The 25,450-nt window shown below is 46.6% G+C and overlaps 1 protein-coding gene across 2 annotated transcripts in view; it reads left to right on the top strand.

The window, feature by feature from the left end:
- Nucleotides 1–3,815: 3,815 nt before the first annotated feature.
- Nucleotides 3,816–25,450, top strand: part of NR4A3 (nuclear receptor subfamily 4 group A member 3) — a 31,975-nt gene continuing 10,340 nt past the window's right edge. The window contains exons 1-6 of one of the 2 annotated variants that reach the window (XM_021691497.1): nucleotides 3,816–3,912; nucleotides 6,195–7,156; nucleotides 10,932–11,061; nucleotides 11,526–11,698; nucleotides 21,439–21,638; nucleotides 23,725–23,903. In XM_021691497.1, coding sequence (XP_021547172.1) covers nucleotides 6,197–7,156; nucleotides 10,932–11,061; nucleotides 11,526–11,698; nucleotides 21,439–21,638; nucleotides 23,725–23,903 — 1,642 coding nt within the window. In that variant the 5' untranslated portion in view covers nucleotides 3,816–3,912; nucleotides 6,195–6,196. Of the gene's footprint in view, nucleotides 3,913–4,895; nucleotides 4,918–6,194; nucleotides 7,157–10,931; nucleotides 11,062–11,525; nucleotides 11,699–21,438; nucleotides 21,639–23,724; nucleotides 23,904–25,450 lie in introns of those variants that run through there. The other variant, XM_021691498.1, reaches the window with a different exon arrangement.

Below are 25,450 nucleotides of genomic sequence, written 5' to 3' on the forward strand. Positions count from 1 at the left end.
CCCCCCACCCCTCCAGCTCCTGCTCCTCCTCCGCTCCCCACACACAGACAAGCTCACACCCGCTCCCTCACTCGCACACACAGACACGCGCGCACACAAGCTCCGCACACACACTCCACTCTCTCCCGCGCACTCACACCCCTCTCGCCCTGCGCCCTCGCCGGTGCAGAGCCGCGCGGCAGCCGGACGCCCCTCCCGGACTCACTTTGCAACGCTGACAGCGCCGGCGGTGGCCTTGGAGGTGGGAACTGCGGCGGCATCCTCCCCCCTGGTCGCGGCCGGAGCCAGGACGCCTGCGGAACCCCTCGCCGGCACTCTCCCATGAGTCGGGATCGCAGCATCCCCTGCCAGACGCTCGCCACCTCTGGGAGCCGCTGGGCTTGTACACAGCAGCCCTTCCGGGACAGCAGCTGTGACTCTCCCCCAGTACCGATTTCGGGGCAGCTCTCTAGAAACTCGCTCTAAAGACGGAACCGCCACAGCACTCAAGTACGTATGAGATTCGCCCAGTTAATTGGGGGACTTGCTAAAAAGTTGGCGCGCTGGGAAGCGTCGCTCCTGAAATTGACAACTTTGAGTGTGGGGTTTTTTTCCCCCTCGCCTCCTCGCTCTGGCTTTGCTCGCTGAGCGGCCCGGTGGGTTCTGATCTGAAACTTTTCCCCTGTAGCGGGCCCGCGGGGATCTCTGGAGCTCGTGGGATTCCTCCCCCCACCCGAAGAGGCGAAAAGCCTCTAACAAAGAGGAGGACCGGGATTTGTTCAGTAGCAGCTCCAGCGATGTAATTCAGGGTATTTCGGCTCTAGTTGTCATGGTAATGATGCTCTCGGCGGCGGCGGCGGCAGCAGCGGCAGGGAGTTGCAGCTCCGGTGATGAACGGCAGTAATTTTCCTGCCTTTTAACTAGGATTGAAAATAGGGGCTCCGGTGGGTCCAAGTTAATATACCTAATGGTGACTTCCAGCTGGTTGACTCGGAGGAAGCTTGGGAGGGAAGGGGCATGGGCAGCAGTGGTTGGAGTTTGCAAAGTCTCTCCGACGATCTCTGGAAAGAGGGTGTAATTGTAGGAATGTGGCTTATTGTATTGAAACGAGCCTGGGGCTCCACTAGGCACGTCTGCCTGGCGTAGCCTACTTGCCCGTGTACACTTTTCCCTTCAGAGGTAATCGGGTGTAATTGCCGACTCCCGAGCCCGGACACGCGTGGGGATGGTGTTCCTTTCCTTCGGGCCTTGGCTTGGTGTGGGAATGTTTTACTCTTAACTGACAGAACTCGCGCTTTTGGAGAAGTTGCTCTGAGTGTTTTACTCTTAATAGAAATAAATGAAAGTTCTCAGTGGTGAGGGGAGAGCGGTTATGAGAGCGCAGCCTGCGGAGATTGACTACCAAAGGCACCTCTCGAACCCGTTGGAACCTTGGGTCAGTACTAAGAGAGAAAGCATTTGTCCCTTAATTCTAAAGAACGTTCCTGGAGATTGCCTTTTATTTATGCCTCCGGATTCTTCAGAGGGAAGAGCTGCAAGGAGTTTGGTAATCAGAAATGTCGGGCTGTTATCCCAGAGCCTTAGGGTGCCAGGAGAGAGGTTAATGGCAAATCCGTCCTGAGTCTTCTATTCCCACGACGGAGAAATATTTTACAGAACTGAGTTGAGGAAAGAAAAAGCTGCCCAACGCGGCTACTGGACACAATGAATGAAGTTAGAGTTCATCCGAGTTATCTTACCTGTATAAGGTGCTCCTAATGTGAATACCAAAGACTCCTCAGGCCAAGCCACCTCCACACCGGCTCCCTCCCGCCCCGCACCCACCCACTCCCTTCCTTGCGACCGCGCGCTCGCAGAAATTCTCCCCCGCGGTTTGTCTCCTCTCCCTCGGTCTTTCTGAGAATCTCTGTCTTTCCCTTTCTGTCGGTCTCTCTTCCACTCCTACTGCGCCCGCCCAACCTCCGCCCCCGCTCCCCAGGGTTGGAAACTCCGCGGAGGAGCCCCGGTCACAATGGTGCGTCTCACGGTTTCCTCCACACACTTCACCACGGGGAGGGGAACATGGGGGTGTTCCTTTCGTCTGCCCACGAGAAAGAAAGGAGCTTTGACAGAGGTAGTTATTTCTACCTAATTTACAACCCGAGGCTCAGTGCTCCCGGCCTCGGCGGCCGCGAGCCGGAGCGGCGGAACGTGTTTCCAGGCGCGGAGGCTTTGCCTAGGTAACCCGCCATGGGAGTGGGCGGGGGGGTGGGGGTGGGCGTGGGGCTCTTGGCTTGGCTGTAGGAAACGTGGTGTGGCTCTTCCCCGCGAACGCGCGGCGCTCGAGGGGAGCCCTTTCCTTGAGGAGACGCAACCCTCGCCCAGCGGAGTCAGAGGCCGATCCTCGGAGAAAGACTACGCTCGAAAGGACCCAGGGGAGGGCAGGAATGAGGGCACCTACTGCAGGAGGTGGTGGGAGGTTGCTGGAGACCCGTACTGAAAATTCTGGGCGGACGGAAAGCTCGTGCTAGTCGTGGGAAGATCCGCCCGTGCTTGCGCTAGAGCGAGCGCAAGATTTCCGTACGATCGGTGGGGCAGGGCTGGGGCTGGGGGTGGCAAGGGAATCCCCCGTTTCCTGGCTTTCGAGGGCCTCCCGGACCTGGGGGTTCTGATACCCCCCTCTCTTCCTTCAGGCAAGCCGCTGGCTCAGGGGCGGCGGGGGACGAAACTTACACGCCCCTCTCGGCCCGCGCACCCCCGAGGGTTTTTTTGGGTTGTGTTTTGGGTTTTTTTTGTTTTGTTTTTTTTTCGGTTTCACGTTCCCAACCCTCGAGATATGAATGGGTCCAGACAAAGGGGGCGCTGTAGGCCAGAGTTTGGGGCAGTGGATCCTTTTCCCCAAGGCCCGCGGAGCTGCGCTTCCAGCTACAAAGTTTCGCTGAGGCTGTGCGCAGAGACGCTCGCCCCGGAGCCGCGCTCGGCGCCCTCCGGAATGTGCCCCTTCGGGGCCGCCGGATGGCCCCGAGCCTCGAAGTCGCCCACCCTCAGGGATACCTCCTGCTGGGTGCAGGGGGCCTCCCTCCGCCCACCCCACCAGCCTGGAACTCCAACTGCCTTGTCCCCTTGTTTCCAGCGCGGACCTATTTCCATTGTGCCCTTTTGTTTGCTTGACCCCTGGCCCCCAAAACTCGCGGCTAATAGAAGCGAAGCTCCATTAGCATTTAGAATGAAAAGCGCAGACTTTCTTAATTCCTCGGGGCATTCACGCGTTCGTTCCGGACCTTGTGCATTTCCTATGCAACGTGTAAATTCTGTATGGGGGAGGGGGGGGCAGTGGAGTTGGAAAACGGCTGTTTTACGCTCGTGCACACTCACTGACTTCTCGAATTGGTCGAAACTCTTCCTCAGGTGCTCTTTCTTTGGCTTTCCTGACTTGGCGAGCTCAGAACCAATTGTGGGGATTAGAGAGATCAGTTTCTGGGCGATGTCAGAATGCACGTATTTTTAGCCTAGGTGTTTGGGTGCCACAAAACGGCGGTGAGCGCAATGGGTGCCTAACGACCTTTCTGTGGTTCCCCCCCAAGGCGGTGTGACGCTTCTTGCCCAAGGACCCCGTTCACCTTAAGAACTGCTTCCTTGCCCTTACAATTCTTTGTAATTAACGTAGCATGCATAGTGACCCCCTACCAAACCACCCTCTCCCAATACGCCCAGCCCAGGCCATGACGACCAGCCTGGTCTCACTTTGAGCTCTCTCCTCTCTCCCGGTGCCTGCAGAGCCTACTGCGGAAGAGCGCAGTCCGGCAAGCCCCGGCCCTGAGCCTGGACCCTCAGCGGAGCCAGGCAGCAGCACTGCCACCGCTTCGCCTCGCCGGACGTCCCCGCCTCCTACCCTCTCAGCCTCCGCTGGAGAGATCCACAGCCCCACCATTCAGCGCGCAAGATATCCTCCAGGTAGGTCTGAAGGCATGACCCCCCTATCCCTCCCAAGTTGGGAGAGGTGGGGGTGGGGGAGCCACACACCCAGAAGGCAGGCTGTTCAACTTGCCCAGGGCCAGGACAGTGACTGCTGGCCACGCATTTCACAGCACAGGTGGCTTCCTTGCGAAGCTCCTCTGGATACCACACCCTGTTGATACCTAGTGGAGCAGCCAGATTAAATTAAGCGTTGCATTTCTCAAAAATATTTTTCCTAAGAAAAATGTCATACACCAAAAGATTGGAATCTTTTTATACATTTTAATGTCTCCATTTTTGCTCTCCTTTTATATCCAGTTTATGCATGTAAAAGTTATGGGCTCGCTTTGAGCAATACAGAGCATTTATGTTTGTATATAAAACCCAAATCATTTGATGCAGAGGTTGGGATTATTAAAGCGCAGACAGAGGAAAAGAGGAAAAGCATTTGAGCTGAAAACCAAGGAGTAAATTCGAATTGGGCAAAAGAAAGGATTGCAGGTTTGTCTTGTAACACCTCTTTATGCATTTGTTAAAGAGATACCAGGTGCCTGGACTGTGTAATCACCAAGAGATACCAGGTGCCTGGACTGTGTAATCTATATATGCAGATAAATAGAACTTAGTACCAAGCAAACTCATATTCTAGCTGGAAACCTCAGAAAGACACACAGAAGAGCAATGCATAGGGATTGCCAAGGAAAGATGACAGAAGACTAATGCAGAAATCGTAGAAGTGCTGAAGGAAGGAGAATAGATGGAACATCGGGCAGTGTTCTTTCTTTTCAATCATTAGCCTTTCATTTCACCCCAACAACAAGACAGCAGGATAAGTAATCCTTGAACTTCAAACTAGTGAGTGTTTTTAAGGCCCTTCTTGGAAAATGAAGGCTTGAACTGGCCTCTCCTTATCACTGCTTCTTCCAACAGGCCCTCATCACCCTTTTTCAAGTCAAGATTTCATCCCATACACGCATGACTCAATCAGATTTGGAAATGTGGGTAAGAGAAAGATGTCAAAGGAAATGTGAAGTACTCACTTTTTTTTATTAGTCACAACTTCTATACCATAGACTCCAAACAGAGGTGAAGCATCTGCTTTTCCTCTGGTTCAGAAAAACCAACCACCAGAAACTGCCCATTTTATCATTTCTAGTTAGCCATACAGAAAGGAAATAATTGGATGAAAAAAAAAAATCAGCCACTAGATCCAATAATTCTCAAGGCCTTCTCATCCTTCTCAACCTCTCTGAACAATAATAAGCATCCGGGATACTAGTCCCTTTGGGAGTTCACATAGTCAACTGGAAGAGAAACTGAACCTACTAAGAAACTGCTTTCTTTTGCAGAGGTACTAATTCTTCTGTCATAAGAAAATTTGTAGGCTAACTCACCTAATACAGTAGCTGTAAACTGTTGTCTTAAAACAGCCACTGATATATTTTATTAGTCAGAATTGGGGGGAAAAATATATATATATACTGTACGTGGCAGAGAGCACATTTGGTGGGTGTTTTGTTGCAGCTGCTGATCTTTCTCTTTGCAGATGGCACAAACTCCCCCGAGTCCATTTCCTGGGCCTATGTTCCCACCTCTCCACCTAGCTGGCTGAAGTCATCAACAGGGGTCCAGTTTGTGTAGGCTGTGAGCTGTGTTTGGAGAAATGGGGAGGGGGTGGGAGAAAGCCACCACAACGTGTGTGGGTAGGCTCAGTTGGCACTCATAAAATGTTAGAATGTCAGTCTCCCTTGGCCAGTAAGTCCCACGTAGGACACCTTTTTTTTTTTGGTTAACTAACTCGTAGATTTCTAAATCAATGCGTGTGACTTTGGGGACTAGTGGCCTCTTTCCCCAAAAATAAACCAACAGAGCATTCACTGGCTTTCTTTTTGTCCTCCCAACTTGTGGCTGAGACCATCCCCAATTAGTTTATAGGGCTCAAAAACCACTTTGTCAAAACATCACTGGGCTTATTGAAAGAAGGAATCAAATTTCCCAGATCTGGTGGAGAACAAGGACAGGAGAAGGAAGGTGGGCAGAGGTCCCCAGGAGGCCTAGTTTTTGCATTCTATGGCCCCTTTGACAGTCTGTCAGGGATTCTGCTTTCTTCCCCGGGGAAGAAAGTAAAGCATGAAGCTTTAAATCTGTGCTACCAGAAGGAGAGAGGGATGGCCCTTCCTCTCCCATTTCCCGATTAGAGAGCAGTGAATCCAGTGCTACCTGTCAGCTAGGAGAGAGTGCTGACCTGCTTCTGACGGACCCTCTTCCCTGTCCCGCAGATATGCCCTGCGTGCAAGCCCAATATAGCCCTTCACCTCCAGGTTCCAGTTATGCAGTGCAGACCTACGGCTCGGAATACACCACGGAGATTATGAACCCCGACTACGCCAAGCTGACCATGGACCTTGGCAGCACTGAGATCACGGCCACCGCCACCACGTCCCTGCCCAGCTTCAGTACCTTCATGGAAGGCTACTCGAGCAACTACGAACTCAAGCCCTCCTGCCTGTACCAAATGCAGCCGTCCGGGCCGCGGCCCTTGATCAAGATGGAGGAGGGCCGCGCGCACGACTACCACCATCACCATCATCACCACCATCACCACCACCACCAGCAGCCGCAGCCGCAGCAGCCGTCCATTCCGCCCCCGTCCGGCCCGGAGGACGAGGTGCTGCCCAGCACCTCCATGTACTTCAAGCAGTCCCCGCCATCCACACCCACCACGCCGGGCTTCCCCCCGCAGGCGGGGGCGCTGTGGGACGACGCGCTGCCCTCGGCGCAGGGTTGCATCGCTCCCGGCCCGCTGCTCGACCCGCCGATGAAGGCCGTTCCCACCGTGGCCGCGCGCTTCCCGCTCTTCCACTTCAAGCCCTCGCCGCCGCACCCGCCCGCGCCCAGCCCGGCGGGCGGCCACCACTTGGGCTACGACCCGACGGCCGCCGCCGCGCTCAGCCTGCCGCTGGGAGCCGCCGCCGCCGCCGCCAGCAGCCAGGCCGCCGCGCTCGAGGGCCACCCGTACGGGCTGCCGCTGGCCAAGAGGGCGGCCGCGCTGGCCTTCCCGCCGCTCGGCCTCACGGCCTCCCCCACCGCGTCCAGCCTGCTGGGCGAGAGCCCCAGCCTGCCGTCGCCGCCCAACAGGAGCTCGTCGTCGGGCGAGGGCACGTGCGCCGTGTGTGGGGACAACGCCGCCTGCCAGCACTACGGGGTGCGCACCTGTGAGGGCTGCAAGGGCTTCTTCAAGGTGAGCGCACGCCTCCTCCTGGCGCCCCCTCCCCTCTGCAGCCAGCCTCCTCTGCCACCCGCTTAAGTGAGCGTCCAAGAGGGTCCTTCTTCCCCTTCGAGGAGTGGCATTGTTATCCTGTGCGTTCCTGTAGCCCTTCCTAGCACCTTCACACCCTCTCTCTTCGGGGTCTTTAACTTGAGGTCCATTACCGGAGGTCCACCTGGGTGGACTCCAGGGGGCTGTGAACCTCCTGACTTGGCTTTACCTTATGAGCATTTTTCTGGAGAGAGCCTGCAGCAGATTCTCAAAAGGATCCCTGGCCTTAAAAAAAAAATGAAAAAGCCTCATTGTAGTCCTCCTCTGTCCATGCAGGGTATCTGAGGGGATGGGGTCTGTGTGCCAGGCGCTGGACATTTGTATCTCATTTAATCCTCATATAAGAGCTGGGACTCTAGAATCAGACAGAGGCGAGATTGAATTCTGACCACCCACTAGCTATTTTTATTAAGAGTATCTTGAAAGTAGGTATTAGTTATCCTTGCTTCTCAGATGAGGAAGTGGAGGCTCAGAGAGGTTATTCAAGTTACCCCAAGACACACACTCAGTGAGAAGGAGGCAGGATGCCAACTCACATTTGCTTGTTCCCAAAGTATACACCCTCTTCGCGGATCTACAACGGCAGAATAGACAGGAGCAACTGGCTGGCTGCAGGTTGGGGCAGCTCCCTCTGTAGAAGAGGGAAGCTGGGGTCTCACCAGCCCACTGCATCCCTGTGCTACCCACAGTGCCAGATGTGGACACTGTTGGTTATCTCATAGACCCAAAGGAGAATTTTACCATGGGAGGGTCTTCAGCCTCCCCCCATGTCTGACCCCTGAGTAAGCTGAAGCCTAGAATGAGAAGCCTGGTGCATTCTATAAAGGGTGATTTAGTGGCATGTTTGGCAGGTCCAGCTGGTTTCTTTCAACGCTTGAGGTCAGTGCTCTTTCTACTGTTAGAGGGGGAAGAGGCCTTGTTCTCTTGCCGCTCTACTTTTGCTATTGACTCCCAGACGTCTTCAGACACTTAATTCTGTGCCACCCTCCCCACTCCCTTGGCCATTATGTCAGGCATCTGCAAACCCGCAAATGTTCTCCCACAAAAACCACTCCCTAGACTCCAGTGCTGCGCAGGGTGGAGGGAAACAGGAAGCTTGATGCTGATTGGGTAACTGGTATTTGGGAGGCCAATAGGATATATCTGGGAGTGTGCTAAAATTAGAGTCAGAACACTCAAATAGGAGTCCTTGATCTGTCACCTACCAATCCGTGACGTTGAACGTGGTATGTCTTTCTAGGCTTCCGTTTTCCAATCAGGTGAATAAAATTCAGAGAAGGGCTATGAGTATTAAATTAGATAAAGCAGTTATGAACACAGTTTATAATCTTTAAAGGGCCATAAAACAGTAGTTCATTATTAAATGAAAACTACAAAGTATTTATTAAAATGCACATGTGTGTGGTTTGGTATACCTACCAGCAAGCAACAGTTATTTTTGATCTGGGGTTAGGCATCATGCGATTAATTAAATTCTGCAGATAAATGAGAAAATGCTTGTGGAAAGACTTCGTAATATGTCAGTGCCATTTAGGAAGTATGCAGAAGTATGATGTTTTAAATGTAGAACCCTCAGCTTAGCCATTTTTTTTCTGTCTGAACTGCTCAAGCTTTACCAGGGTTCTTTCCAAGTTAACCACATTCCTGTAGCAGATTTCATTTTCACAGTATTTCAGTGGAAATGCTGAAGGGCAATGAAACAGGCAGCCAAAAAGCGTAAAAGAAAGAAAAACAATTAAGAGAAGTACGATTAACCCACAAATATAATCACCTCTGAATAGTTGAGAGTTAACCAAAATACAGGAGTGGTAATACATTCCTAGTCTAGAAATGTCAATTAATTGTTCCCCAACAGCGTCCCTTCTCTGCAGCAATGCCTTGAAAACAAATCTATACTTGAAAGGGTGGGGGTAGGATGGGGGAGAACCACCCCACAGATCTGTTAATTAAAGGAACAGGAGCAGGTTTTACCCAGTGGCTTTCTACCATTAAATTGAATTCTTTAAAAATGTGACATGAGGTGCAGTTAATGATGGGAATTCAGTGATTGAACCATAACGATCTCTCCCTGTCCTTAAACTGTGCAGGCACACACAAATGTGAGGAAGGTTTCGGGTTATTGGGAAGATGTATACCTGAAGCAAAATGCCACCAGCACTCAAACTGGCATATAGCCTTGAGGATGATGGCAAGAAACAGAGTTTTAGAAATTACTGCATGTCCAATGAAAGAGAGCTTCATTCAGGAAACATAAGTTTCCTACCCTTACAGACTGTTGAGAATTTAAATGCGGGAAACTCAGAGATATGTTTGTGTTTTGGAATTTTGCATTTTAAACTAAATGGATCTGGCTTTGGTAGATTTTTAAAGTCACAGAGGCAGTTTAGAAACCGTTCCCTAAAATGAAATTAAAAGGTGATACGATGAAAACTAATACATGGGGGTTGAGAATTGCTAAAAGGAAAAGATTAAAAGTAAATCTAGAATTTTGGACCCAAAATAGATCACCAATCCCAAATTATCTGGATTTCTTTCTTTCTTTCCTTTCTTTCTTTCTTTCTTTCTTTCTTTTTCTTTCTTTCTTTCTTCCTTTCATGCAGCCCAGGCTTACCAAATAAATTCCAACTGTCTGCTCTATTTGGAGTTGTATAGATTCAGGTAATTTCTGAATAATTTCACCCTAAGTGGTAAATACACATCCACTTGCACAAATGTTTTTAAAATTTTTTTTTTTAAATCAATCATTTTTTTAAAATCTGGAGCATAAAATATGCTTCATTATTTCTCCATGTGTCATTTTAAAATTATATGTGATTCTGAAGAATAAAACATCATTTTATATCCAAGTCCAAGGTTTATGATGTGTTGTTTACAATATGGCTATTTTGATGTCTATGTCAATAGTCATTTATGAAATAACCTATTAATAGCAATTTTTATTGAAAATTTATGGTTCTCACATTTCCTTCTTTTTTTTTACTCTTTTTGTTTGTTTTTTTCAGATGTGATAATGGTTTTTAGTAACCAATTTTAAGATTTTGCTTTCAAAAATCAGAAATAACCAGTTTACCATACATATCCTCTTAAGAGAATATTCTCTTAATACATATTATCTTAATATCTCGAAGATAAAATAAGTGAGATAGGCAGATCAAGTGACAGTGATTTTTGTTGCATAAAAACATTTTCTATATGTCTTAACTAGTCAAGTCCTGATTTTGCTTTTTATGATTTCATCTCTATTGGGGAACAAAGCCAGTTACTGTGATATTTGACTTACAATAGTGATAGCCAACAAAGTACATCCCAGATAAATTTTGATTTTATTTTAATAAGGTCAGCAATAATCAGGGGAGTGGAACAAGTAGAAAATTGTTCCCAAAGGGATATTAGAAGTGGAGATAATCTAATCCTCCAAGGTATGATATGTTGACCTGGTAATTTCAGATATGATTTTATCATTCAGACTTGGGTGTCTCCTGAGACTTGCTTCAGAACAATCCTAGATGATTTTCCTTGTCAGCAGCTAACACTAATAAAATTGTTTTTCCTGCAGGCTAGCGTGTTAGGAAATTAAATTTATCTAATTATACGAATTGCACTGTCGCTTTTCACATTGTAATTAAAATACATCTTGTCAGGTCCTGCCTCTTTCCAGAAACTATTCGTTGACTATCTCTGTATTGTGTTTTCTCAGAGAACGGTTCAGAAAAATGCAAAATATGTTTGCCTGGCAAATAAAAACTGCCCTGTAGACAAGAGACGTCGAAACCGATGTCAATACTGTCGATTTCAGAAGTGTCTCAGTGTTGGCATGGTTAAAGAAGGTATGGGTACAATGCTTTTTATTCAGCTTGCTTATACGTATCCTCAGATATCACTGAAAAAAATGTTAATATTGATGTTGGGAGGGTGAATTTTCCTAGTTTCCCTTTCTTTCCAACATTTTACTTTTATGGTGTGTATTACCATTTAAAAATAGCTGAGGACTACGTAATTCTAATTTCTCAAAATCAATAGAGAGCTTGTGTACATACATCTCTGTTCTATTTAAGAAGGAGACTTTTAGGGCTAATTCATTACCAGATGTAAGTATGGGTGACTTTTGTGCTGCTTGTTTCAACTCTCATTAAATCATTATGTGGATATAATTCCAAACGTATTGCCACTTTGAAATGGTTGGTCTTGTTAATGATTGCTCAACTGTAATGTGTTTTGATTCCTTTTTGTGATTTATGGCTCTTCATGGATATCTTTGAAGACATTTTTTCTTTCTTTCTCTTGGCATCAGTTGTCCGTACAGATAGTCTGAAAGGGAGGAGAGGTCGGCTGCCTTCCAAACCAAAGAGCCCATTACAGCAGGAACCTTCTCAGCCCTCCCCACCTTCTCCTCCGATCTGTATGATGAATGCCCTTGTCCGAGCTTTAACAGACTCAACACCCAGAGATCTCGATTACTCCAGAGTAAGTTTTATGATGTCCTACTTTTCGAATGAATGATCAGGTCTCTGTTCATGATACTAGTAACATGAGTTGATTGAATGACTTTGCACCTGGCACTGGACTAAACAGTTTTCATACCTTTCCTATATTTCTCACTTCATCTAGCAATTCTGGTGCATCCATTGCACCAAATCATTTTTGCCTTATTGGATCTCTAAATGCCTTAACAAATGACCCTGACAGTGCTGCACCTGTCATACCATTGTTGCAGGATTCCTGGTAGTTGTGCCAATGAGAATCTGCACAGGTGAATTACAATGTGTAGATTTCTTTTGTGGTTTAAAGGAAGTGACTAGTGCTTTTTTAATATTGTGATCAAACCATCTGGGTGAGCCTCAAGTCATCCTTCAGCAGTTTACCCAATTGCATTGGCACTGATTGACCTGCTGCTTATTCAGAGGGATGAGACCACTGATGGAGAGGAGTGAGCTCTGGTCTTGACATTGGGAGGTGTCAGGGGGACCCGGATGGAACGCTGCTTCGGCTACTTCCTGCCAGTGTCACCTGGCTCCCGCTCTTGGCTTTCTCATCCCTACTGTGGAGGTGATTATAATATTTAACCCCAGAGGGATGTTTGGAACATCAGCCACACAGGAGTGATGGTTTTGAAAACCATAAATGAGTACCAGTATTGTTACTTAAGTCAACCAAAGCATATCAATATTTGTATCTCTTAAGAGATGTGGTAAAATATCATCAGTTTGAACTCTGAAAATTCCCAGAAATCTGGATAACACAGAGGAGAACCATGAGAAGGGTTTTTCGGAGCAAATGTATAAATATTACTGGAGGGCAGTTTTGAAAAAGACTTAGAAAAGCAAACTTCTAGGAAGGGGTCTCACCAGAGAGGGAAAGAAAGGAAAAAGACCACAATTATTGAGTTATTTCTGCATGCTATACATTGCAGTCTGTTGTCTCATTTCACCATCTAAACAACCGTGAACTGTGAGGATAGCTACCCCCTCTCTAATACAAGAAAACTTAGAAACACAGTTTGCGCACAGATGAGAGAGAAAGGCCAGTCCTGGGATCTTCAGTTGGTGGATCTGGCTTGGCAGCTACTACCAGATTGCCCTCCCCAGGCCTAATCAGTATTTCAGACTTCTGATGGAGGAGTTGGCCAAGAGTGTGTGTGTGTGAGTCTGCTATGTGCCTTCCTTCTGGGTTGCAATGTTGACGGAAATGAAGCGGTGATTTGTATACCCGCTGCAATCCTCCTTCCCTCAACCTCACTCTCATTATAGGCTGTGAAGCTTCCTCTCCGCACCTAATCACCAGACTTCGAATGAGAAGCATGGTAGACCCTTAGCACCAAAGGTTGAGGACTCTTATTCTGATTACAAGTAGCATCTCTTAACTAAAGTCAAGTCTCAAATAATAGTCTAACAGAATAATGCAGGGGTTAAGGGCTTAGGCTGTGGAACCATGCAGGCCTAGATGAAAATCCCAACACCGTCATGTAGTAGATGGGTGACCTTGAGCAACCGATTAAACCTTGGAATGCCTCAGTTTCTTCATCTGTGTTATGGAGTAAAAACAATAATATCTACTTCCTGGGGTGGTTTGTGAAGAAGAGTCAATAAGATGATATTTGTCAAAGCTTTAGCACAGTGCCCTGTGCATATATCTCCCTGACCGACCTTTCTTACTTTACTGTTTGTTGAATGTATGAAAGCTACACATGTCACGGTCCATGTAGCCATACCATTAAGGTGAGTGTTATCATCCATTTCACAGATGAGGAAATGAAACCTGGGAAAGGTTAAAGGAGTGACATGCCCAAAGTCACATAGCTGATATTTATCAGAGAAAGAATTAGAAGCCAAGTGTGTTGGACCCCAAAGTCTGTGTTCCTAAATACCATGCTTCACAGTGTCTCTGGTTTCAATGAGAGTGGGTGCTAGAAATAACGACGTCTCCTCCCGAAGCAACTTTGGGCCTCCCCTTATGCAATTTGTCTGAATTAATGAAGCTGCACCACACTGCGTACGCCAAGCCTGTAGAACAGTCTGACGTTGTTCCAGGGCATTGGAAATCGCTACTGATGGTCAGTCCATAGAACTTAGGCCCCCAGAGTGATTATTTGGCCCCAAATTATCCAATTATTGGTCTACGTGGCCTAATTAGTCATTCAGTGGCAAACCCTCCCCAGCACTTTGAGTTGTCCCAGCTGGGAACTGTCTCCACACTGAAAAATCAATCCAGTGTGTTTGCTTGACTCTGCACTATTCAATGTATTAGACTAGAGTCATCATCTTCATCAACAAACATTTATCCAATTTAATTGTTAGCTTTGTCCAAAATAGCAGGCTGACCATGCCAGAGTCTGGGTCACATTGATACTACCTTTGGGGGCCTTGCTCAATTTTGTAAAGCATGTTTATTTTAATTGCATTGTTTTGGAATCAGGTTGAACCTCATAACTTGGATTCTCCTGCTTTTAGATAGCTTTACAAAATTATCAAAACTTGGACCAAAATCAATTAAATTAAAAGACTTTTTAAAAATACAGTGAGTTTTCATCAAAAACTTGGATGAAGGCATAGAAGGCATGCTGATCACATTTGCAGATGACAGAAATCTGGGAGGGATCGCTAATATGATGGATGTCAGTATCAACATTCAGAGTGATTTCGACAGGTTGGAACAGGATGGGCTGAAGCCATCACGAAGAAAGTTAACAAAAATAAATGTGAAGCTCAGCATTTAGAATTTCAAAACATGGGAGAGCCTTGGCCCATCAGTAGTTCACATTAAGAAGATCTTGGGACTTCATTCCATACACTCTCAGTATGAACCAACAAAATATATGTGTGGTGGAAGGAAGGGATGCTGAATTACCTTAGGTTGCAGTAATAGAAATATAGAACCAGAACCAAGTGGGGGTGGTCCCACAGGCTTTGTCCTATGAGACCACACTCCAAGGGTTAAGTCCATTCCCAAACTGGAGTTTAAGAGGGATGTGGAGACACACCATTTCTGGAAATTTGTAAGGGATGATTGGAGGAAATGAAAATATCTAGACAGGAAGAGGGAAGGTTTGGCAGGATTAGGTTACTTTTTTACCCTGTGGAAAGAGGACTGTTGCTCCCAAGGGCAGATCTAGAGGAAGAAGAAGGGCGGCCCCTTCCAGTTCATTCTGAAGATAAGGATGAGCTCTCTTAGCTGCAAGAGCTGCTGTGGAAGCATGAGTTCATCAACACACGAAATAACTAAGGAGAACACATAACAGGATTTCTCACAAGCAGAGAAATTATTTTGAATATTGAATTCCCTCCAACTCTTAAGATTTTACGATTCTGAGGTTTACCTCATTATTCCTAAATGCAAGTAATCTTATATTTATATGACTTTAGATATATATGTGTATGTGTGTGTGTATGTGAATATGTTAAGTAACTAGTTATTTAACAAGATTGAACTTGCTTTGTTCTCTAAAAAACATTACCATAAAATGAATGAAGCAAAATGAATTTATTGAGTGCCTACTTTGAGCTAGGCACCATCACATATGTTCTTACATAATTTCATTTAAGCCACAGCTTTATGTGCTATAAGTTATGGTTTCCATCATTTATTTAGAAAGGTCATTCATTGAAACTCAGTTTTCATAATCCCTTCTTCTTCTATACATTTGCATAGAACGGGAGGTGACTTTGAGATCATCTAATCCAACCGCCATATTTTCAGAGGAGTAAACAGAGGCTTCCAGGGCTTAAGGGTCTTGCCTAAGGTCAGGGGCAGAGTTAGTGCTAGATCTGAATCTCATCACTCAAGGTATTGAGTTCCTATTTCACCATACTGCCACGTCTCTGTAACGCAAATCTACTAGTTGTTTTTTTTTTTAATAGAAGCTTTATTAGGTTTTTAAAATTATAATAATAGTAATATATACCCACTGGTTTTTTTAAAAGGCAAACCATTTAGAAGAGGACAAAGTGAAAAATGAAAGTCTCCTCTTCCTTTATTCCTGACTAATCCCACTCTTCAGTGGTAGCAAATGTGAACATTCTAGTGTGTGTCCATAATTTATTACATTTTAAATAAGAATTTGCCCTGTAGGGTTTGAGTCAGACAGTTGATTTGACCAAGACAATTTGTTGACGATGCCAGTTTTCCCCATGAATCGGGCAAATCGAGAAATGAGACAATGTTTGCCAGATAGGTACGTTCTAACCTTGGTCCGGCATGTGTGCCTCTAAGGTCGTGAGTGAGTGGTTTTCCTCGTTTGTGGGAAAGCGAGGTGGAGGAGTTGCGTTCCAAGTCACAGAGGGAATGCATGCATGTGTTGGAGGCCAGAAAGAGAGGCTCCTCGCTCTGGGAAGTGTTCCTGGCTCTGGGACCTTCACTTCTCCTTTGGGCCAAACTTCTCTCCTTCAAAAGTGAGCTCAGATCATTGTATATCAGTGCAGTCAAAACATGTCACGTTTGATTTGTTGCTCCTCGAAATGTAGCTATTCTCTGCCCCACAGTTGCTTTTAATTTAGCAATACAAGTATATATAGATACCGGGCCTGGCTTCAGAGCCTACATAATTACTAATGAGAAAATATACTTAACGTCCTCATTAGTTGGTCATTTCAAGTATTTTTTCAGGAAACTGGGATGCTTCTTGGTAATTGGTGTCACTTAGGGTAGTAACAGAGTCCAAATAGAAGAGATGCTGCTCGGATAAAACCAGGCACCAGCAAATGTCATTTAAATATGTTAACGAGATAGCCTGAGAAACAAGGTGGCGAACACATGTTAGACTACAAAGTAAATAGTATAAAGACTCTGCAAAGAGAATGGATGCATGAAGCTACTCAGAAGACCCTCTCAAATTGCCACAATGCACTAGATGATTTCAGGGCAGCTCCTGTGCACAGCGGGCCTCAGCTCCCTTGTCTGAATGGTGAGGAGATTGGACTAAATGCACTTCCATGATCTCTCCCAGCCCTGTCATTCTCTGTCCCTCTGCCCATTACCCCTGCTATAATTCCACTGTGGGTGGTGTGGTGCTCAGGAAGACCCAGGGTGTTTGCTTAAAAATTCAGAGTCCTGGGCCACACCCAGACCTACTGAATCAGAACTGGGAGGGGGGAGGAGGCAGACAGGAATCTGCATTTTAACAAGTGCCTTGGGTGACTTGTTGCCGTACTAAGGTTTGAGAACCACCAATACAGTTTAATAAAAACAATCCAATTTTACCTCAAATCTCCGGTTTCCCAGATTTTTCTTGGGACTGAGAAGGAATGAGGATAGACATATAAATTTTCAGAAAGTAACCAAGTCGTTTAACAAATACTTATCGAATGGCTACTGGGTGTCAGGCAGTGTTCCCTAGCAGTGGCCACACTGTTGAAGAGTGGACACAGTGGACGCTGCCCTCCTGCATGCAGCGGACAGGGCATGAAGGAGAGAGAAAGTGAGCAAAGGTATAACTGTTGTGATGTCATTAGTGGGAGGAGAAGTCGGTTGTTTTGTTTGTTTGTTTTGTTTTTTAGCAGGGGAGGTGGTTAGAAAAGAAAAATGGCTGGGGGGGGAGGGGGAGAATATATTTGTTGCCTTTTTTTTTTTAAGTGTCACTTTTTAAAGTGTAAGAACCTAGGAATATATCTACATAGTCTGGCTCATATAATGATCACATCTAAAATGTATAAAGAAATAGAAAGACCCAGGGAAAAGTAACATTCTGAGGGGAGATAAAAGTTTCTTAGGACATTTTACATATTCAGCCTGGACTGGCAATGAGATAGAGGAAATACCAGATTCCATTCTGCTCTGAAAACATCACACTGCGAATGTCCCAGGGCTGGCATTCACGGAGGGTCTCACTTAATTCCCATTCGAACAACTTATTTTAGGCCCTTTAGGGTTGTTGATGAAGTCGACCTGCACGGCCATAGTGTTGCTATATGCAAAATGGAGACTCGTTTAAGTAACTTCTGTTGATATTTTCAGCTCTAGATTCTCATTCTAGGTTATTCAGAGAAACTTCCATCGGACATTACCTGTAGCCTCTTCTAAATGGTAGTAAATGTAATACTGTGCCTTTGACTAGAGGTAAAGCCATATTTTGGATGGATGGATTATTCACATAGGCTGGAATAAAAAGCCTAAACAGTAAAAAAGATTCATTTTTTAAAGTCTTTCTCTGTTTGGCCTAAATTCGATGGGAATGATTGATAAATGAATATTTCCATATTTTCTCTGGTGAACCCCAAACCTGCATAGCCCAGAGGCAGAGTGATATAGGGGAGCCCAGAAGCAGAGAATGGGGATCTGATTCTTCTAACCCCAGATCCAGTATTCCTTGGTGAGATTTGATAAAAACTGCTAGGCCAGGTGAGAAAGGATCCAAAATGTTTTGTTCTGTTTCTTTAAATCATGTTCAGTAGAGGGGACATTTGGTTTGTCTTTTCCCCTACCATTGGGTGCTGACCCACCGGTCACCTGAATTCAGGCTGAATCCCGTTTGGCCCCAGAATTCTGGAACGTGGACCAGAATCACTGCAGGTGAAGCCCAGGGGGTCTGGCTGGAGTCTGGCATGCCAGGCCCGCTGGCTTTTCTCCTTGCTGGACTCCATCAGAGACAACGGCAGGGTCTACATCTCCCTGTGTGCAGGATGCATGAAATGTGAGCTCAGCAGGGACGGAGGCCTGCAGAGGATGCTGGGTGGAAGCTAAGCACTCTGGAGGATTCTGAGCAGATATTGAAAGCAGAGAGATTATTGAGTTGTGAGCCACGGTTTCAGGGAGGTCAATGCAGGAATGGGCTGTTAGGTCCCGTTCCCAGGGAAAAGTTTACAACCTTTGGTCTTTTTCTCTCCATTTAACACACTATTTTAAGACAAAATAATGCTGAATCAGTGTCAAATTCTAGGCAGTAACATCATACCTGGTATGATTAGCAACATTTAGAATCATCGAATGCAAGAGCCATCATATGGAACATTCGCCAGGATAGTTGATAGTCTGGGCCATAAAACACACCTTAACAAAATTAAAAGAAGAGGAAACAGATAATGTCTGCCATCAAACCACAATGCAACTAAACTAGAAATCAGTAACAGAAAGATAGCTGAATGCAAAGAGCCAGGAGGGATCTTAAAAATCAGATAGCCTGGTCGTTTCCTTCTCCAGATAAGTTAAGTAACTTGGCTAGGGCTGCACAGCAAGTCAATGCCAGAGCCTGGAGCAGGACCCCATGACCTGCTGCCTGGTCCAACCTTCTTTCTCTACTCCAGATACCACTCGGGAGTTTCACATGTAGTGCTGCCGGCTTTCTAAAGGGGGTTCTGCGCTCATTTTCCTCCTGTCCTTGGAGAGTATATGGAATTAGATTCATAGAAGAAGAGAAAGTGGGGGAAAAAAAAAAAACAGTTAAATAAAATCTCTTTTTCCACTTTCTTCCAGTTAGTAGTGTATGTGCTAAAAGGAGGTAGGGGGATATGTCGTGACATCAGGATCATGCCGCCATCCTTGACTATCTGTGGGAAGGAGGACTGCTTCCTTCTCCCGGACTTTGCTCCCAAGGAGTCCGATCACAGCACAGAAACATCCAGGGCTTCATAGAATCCAAGGCCTGGGTGGGATTATTGAGAAAGAGGAGCCAGGACTCTGAACTGGACCTGATGTTATAGGATCCTAGAAAGTCAGGGCTGAGAATTAGAAACCTTCAGGTTCAACCCCTTTCCCCATTTTATAAATATGGAAGTGGAGGGCCAGTGTTAGTTCCAAGGATCATAATCGTTATCAGTATCATCGCTGTCGTAATTTGTTAGATATCTTCCTTATGTCAGGCCCTTCAAGTATATCATCACGTATAATCCTTCCAACAGAATCTTGGGGAGGGTATTATCCCCATTTTACAGAGGAGAAAACCAAGGCTTAGAAAAGCGAAGTAATTTATCCCAGGTATCTACAGGCAGAGCTACATTCTTTCACAAAATAGGGGTCTAGACAAACCTAGGATTAAAGCAGCTGGGCCCCTTGTCTGATGGTGTCTTTTGTTATTTCATGATGCCTCTTGGGAGAGCACAAAGGGAAAAAAAAGAGAGAGACCCAGTTAAGACAAGTGCCTCATTTCCTCCTATCTAAGTAGTTCCTCAGTCAGCACCTGGTGCTTGCTGGCTGTTCCTCCGCCAGCCAGGTTAGGGCATTGTGACAAACCTAGGCACCCCCCTGCCTATTCTTTCACTGAACAGTATTCAACAACTCACTGGGGGTCAATTATATGCCAGTCACTGTGCTGCTGACAAAACATGGGACCAAACACACACACGGAGACCTTCAATTAGAGCAAAGCAAGATGCTTTTTAAAACTATGCCACAGGCTACCAGCTAGGAGCACCAGACATATGAACAGCCAGGAAGTGTAGGAGTGGAAGTCACAGGGCCATGTTTAAGTCCTGGCTGGACCACTGTTGGCTGTGTGCCTTGGGAAAGTCTTAGCCTCCCTGAGTCCCCCTGAGCCTCATTTTTCTCATCTGTAAAATACAGATTAAAATCCATACCCCAGGAGGAACTGAGAGAAAGGCACAAACGCACCCAAGGCTGCGTTAGGGCACATATGTACATGAGTATTTCTGCAGATCTCTTAAGTCTCTGTATTGTTGGTTGTCCCTTGATTATTATCTTGCTATATCAATCTTCCTGCCAAAAGCAGGAAAGACTTTTTCCTCCAGGGACTCAAGCAAAACCCTGACTCTACCAGAACATCCAAAAGCTGGACAAGGACTGTATTCCTACTTGTATCTTTCTTCTCCTGGGATCCTTTAGATCAGCGCCATCCAGTAGAATTTTCTGCAGTGATGGAAATGTTCTACACCACACATGGCTTTGGAGCACTTGAAATACGGCCAGGATGGCTGAGAAAATGGGCTTTATATTTTATTTAATTTTCATGAATTTAAGTTGCCACAAGTCCTGAGTCTGATGGCCCATGACTGCCTGGGCCCTGCTAAGGAGACACCGCCCCCCTCCCCGGCCTGGTTTGTTTTACCTCACAGAAATCCACCTGCAGCAAGCAAAAATCATTCTCTTCTCCTATTGGTTAATTCTGTGGTTCCCAGACTCCAGTGTGCATGAGAATCAGCTGGAGATCTCCATAAAACAGTCTCTCCTACCCTCAGAGTTTCTGCTTCCGTAGGTCTGGGGCGGGGCCCAAGTTGTTCATTTCCGGCACATTCCCAGGTGCTGCTGGTCTGGGGACTACACTTTGAGAACTGTGGCTTAATTAGCATCTTAGAGACAGCTGTGCTTTGGTGGAATCAGTAGACCCTGGAGGCCTACTTGGACACAAACCTCTGGGCTAATGGTTCTTCTCAACAATGGCTGCTCTTTGGAATCCCCTGGGGAGCCTTTGAAATTCCTGATGACCAGTCCCCCACACCAGACCAGTTAAACTCGAATCTCTGTGCGGATGAGCTAGACACGGTGTTTTTTTTAAACTTGATTTCAATCTTGCATCAGGATTGAAAACCACTGCACTAATGGGACTTCACCAGATTTCTTTTGTCTGTTAAGGTGACAGAATTTGCTCTGTTTACATTGTGAGAATCAGATGAGACTAAATGCAAAAAAAAAAAAGGTTTTATAACCATGGGACCTAAAAATGAGGATTTAGGCACTGACAGTCTTGGCAAAGCCTATTTGCAAATGGTGCTGCCGTCCCCGTGGAACTGAGCTAATGAGGCTCTCTGTGGTTTGCCTTCTAGTACTGTCCCGCCGAACAGGCCGCTGCAGGAACTGATGCTGAGCACGTGCAACAGTTCTACAATCTCCTGACAGCCTCCATCGATGTGTCCAGAAGCTGGGCAGAAAAGATTCCCGGATTTACTGATCTCCCCAAAGAAGATCAGACGTTACTTATAGAATCAGCCTTTTTGGAGCTGTTTGTTCTCAGACTTTCCATCAGGTAATTATGATGATTTTATCTTTTTTTTTTTTTTTTTTAAGTTCTCCCCTTGCTTTGAAGAAGTTGTGTTGTGTTTGTAACGGAGTCATCGATGAAAAGTTTGCTCAGGAAGGAAATAGGAAGTATGGTCAGGCGTGAGTGAATCTGGGCCATGGGTGAGAGCACTAGCCTGGGAGCCAGGACTCCCGGGTTCTAGTCTTAGTGGCAACATGGACTTGCTGTAAGACCCTGAGCTGGTCACTAGCCTCCCCTGAAATTCACTTTGCTTTGTGAAACGAGGAGGTTAGATCTGTTGATCTCTGAAGCCCAGGGCAGTTCCAACATTCTGCGATTCTAGGAAGATTCTCTCATGGTGCATAAGGTATTTCCTGGCAGGCGAGTATTTGTTTTGAACATTGCATTTACCTCATGGGTTTCTATTTAACGAGTGACTGTTCTAGTACGCCAGATGGGGCTCTAAAGAGTTCCCACAGCTTCTCAACCCCCAATGTTTACTCCAAGAGAATAGCTTCTGGATCAAAAGATCTGGTCCAATGTATCCTACTCAGTGACACCAAAGACAGAGAGGCAGTGATTTTCCAAAAAGCTGGAACCTGGGATCCAAGCTTCTCTCCAAGCTTTTCCTGCGGTGTTACCAGAAACTCTGGTTTGAAGTGCAGATTGCCGTGCCTCATTCTCAGCTATTTTGGTTTGGAGCTACTTTGGGAAGAAGTCCAGAAATCTGCATTTTTAACTCATGCTCCCATGATTCTGATGCCAGCAGCCTGAGGTCCAGGTTTTAAACTCTAAGGCTGAACCATTCTGTCTTGCGTGTGCCTCTGTGGCAGGATCTGTAGGAGAGACAGAGGTGGAGTTACATCTAGGGAGTCAGCATTAGCATAATTACAGCCAGTCTGCTGTGCACAGAAGCCAAGCCAGCAAGGGGACTGTCCTCCATTAGGCAGGCAGCAAAGGATTAAGTAAGGGATGCGCTGTATGCAGGCGGGTGCCTCATACGCACTACTCACCAAGTCTTCTCCAGTGCCTATTTCCAGGAACAGCACATACCTGGTGCTAAGGACATAATTGCTAAGTGAATGAATGAATAAAACTACTCATCCAAGAAGCCCAAATCAAGAGATATTAACTTGTTAGCACAATGAGCTGAGAGAGAGAAGTATGTAGCAAGAGACTGGAAAATTGAAGGAAAGGTAAGATTTAAGTAAGGACCATAGAGAATTCAGAATTAGTTACGCCTAACACTCATTGAGCTCCTCCTAAGTACCAGGCCCTGTGCATGGGCTTTCAGATCCTTTATTGAATTCCCACAACAATCTTAGGAGGTAGTAATCAGAATTCCTGTTTTATAGATAAGGAAAAGGAGAGCTGAAAGGAGTCTCCCAGGCCCCACGGCTAAGTGGTAACGTCTTGGTGTTCCAGGGCACTTTTCATGAGAGAGGAACGAGATGATGATGGACATAATATAAACTATCAGGCAGGTTTAGAAATAGCCCTCCACAGCCCCACTGCTAAAAGTAGAGAAGGAGACCTAAAACAACGCCTACTTTGACTTTGCGTCCCTTTTTATTTCTGTGATTGACTTCTGGCAGCTGCAAGGACTTGGTGTTCTTAGAGTCTGCACAGTGGAATTGTAGTGTCTAGTCTCGGGTCTTATCAGTTTTTGACATTTAAGAACAAGAGGGAGAAGTCCTGGCCAAGGAGCCCTGAAGGGAACAAGCTCGCATTCACTACAGAAAGAGGCAGTGCCTGGGGCTTCACTTCCATCCTCCCAGAGTGCCTGCTCCTCTGCGTCCCATCCCTGGCAGGACAGAACCTGATTCGAGTAATAAGAGAGCAGGGCCTCCCCACCCCGCCCCCCAGCTCCCCAGGGCTGCCACTCACCCAGCGCAGACAAGTGGCGGTGGTGGGTGATCCCAGGAGCACAGTCTTGTCCATCAAGAGTATCCAGGAAGGTTCTATAGCACCAGGCCGAACTCTGAACACTGTCCCATGGCTGTTTAGGTGCCTTTGTGTTCTGATGTTGGACAGACTGAACACACCCATTTAATGTGTCTCTATCTCCCACCCCTATGACTTTGTCTTGTAGGTCGAACACTGCTGAAGATAAGTTTGTGTTCTGCAATGGACTTGTCCTGCATCGACATCAGTGCCTTCGTGGATTTGGGGAGTGGCTCGACTCCATTAAAGACTTTTCCTTAAGTTTGCAGAGCCTGAACCTTGATATCCAAGCCTTAGCATGCCTGTCAGCACTGAGCATGATCACAGGTAAGCACCACCCTGGCCACCGAAGTGACCGTGTCCCCCTTCCTCTCCTTTCCTGTGTTAAAGGTGGATTCTGGCTTTGGCTGTCACACACATACACACACACCAGAAGATTGGGGAAATGACTGCCACTTAGAGCCAGCCTTGGCTTGCCGTAAATAAAACCAGCATGTTGCCACATCCCTATGGAAATGAGTGTTGAGTCCAGTGAATCAACAAGTGCTCACTGATCTCAGCACTCTGCTCACATCAGTGGGTTTTCGGAGACGATAGCACACATCACTGGAGGAGCCAGAACATGCCCACGAATGCGTGTGAGACAGGGTGCTGTGCCATGGTGGGGCGAGGGAGTGAGTACAAAGGTGGGGGTGTGCTTCTCAAAAGGGGTAACATGTTAAAAGCATGGATGGTCCTTGATAAAAGCACAGGATATCTCCAGGCTAAAATGGAAGGACTGAGAATTCTAGGGAAACATAAAAATTTGCTAAACCCATTGACTATATGGCTGTCATAAGTTTCAGGAAGGAAATGAGTAAAAAAAAAAAAAAATAAGAGTGCTGGGAAGTGAGACTGGCCTGGCAGGGAAGGGTGGGGCAAGGCATGAAGAGCCTTTCACACATCAGTGAGGAGGTCTGAGTTCATTCGGGGAGCAGTGGGGATCCGTGGAAAGTGTCGACCGGGGGAGCATCAGAGCCAGGCTTGCATTTTAGAAAGAGCTACCCTGACAGCTGGTTTTGAGCACCAATAAGAGGAAAAAGGCCAGAGCAGCTATAGGAGCTGTGGTTTAAGAGGAGAGCCAATGAGGCTTACATCTTTGTATGTTTGTTTTACTCACTAAGTAGAAATTAATAGATGACGATGAGCCCAGGACACGTGAGGGCCAGACAGTCCCCACCTGGACATATTGGGCAGCTCAGTGCAGAGAACACCAAGAAGGAATTAGGAGAAGGTGGTGCCAGTCCCACCTCTGCCTCCAGCCTGCTGTGTGTCCTGCAGTTACTGCTGCCCGGCTCACCACCCTTTATGTGGAGATTTGCTCAGGGAAGAGGCAGTTTGGCATAGCAGAAGCAGCTTGGACTATGGAATCCAGCACCCCCAAGTTGTAATCTGGGGCCCTGTATTTAATAAGTGTGTGCTACTCAGTAATGCATTTCATTTCTCTGGACTGCAGTTTCCCCATCTGTAAAATGGGGATAACAACACCTATTCTATGAGGCAGCAGTAAGGATTATGGGAAAGTAGGTTTGTGATGTAGCCAAACTGGATTCGGAAGAGGCGCTCCATCCATCTACATTCCATCCTGGAATGGTGGTGACAGGGACCCTCTTAAAGTAGGCACATGCCTGCCCCTCCCCCTTGAAAGCCCTAGGGAGTCCAGAATCAAACTCAGTGGCATGAGGAAGCTGATGGTGGCTTTAGGAGGTGTTATGTTTGGGGAATATCTCCTTGGATGCTTGAGAGGCTCAAAGGAGGACACTGGTATTATTGAAGAAATGAAGCTGCACTCGCCCAGCGCTCAGGCACAGGCCCCCAGCCCCTCCCAACCCCCA

The sequence above is a fragment of the Neomonachus schauinslandi genome, chromosome 13 (assembly GCF_002201575.2).
Source record: "Neomonachus schauinslandi chromosome 13, ASM220157v2, whole genome shotgun sequence".
NCBI classification, from domain to species: Eukaryota; Metazoa; Chordata; class Mammalia; order Carnivora; family Phocidae; genus Neomonachus; species Neomonachus schauinslandi.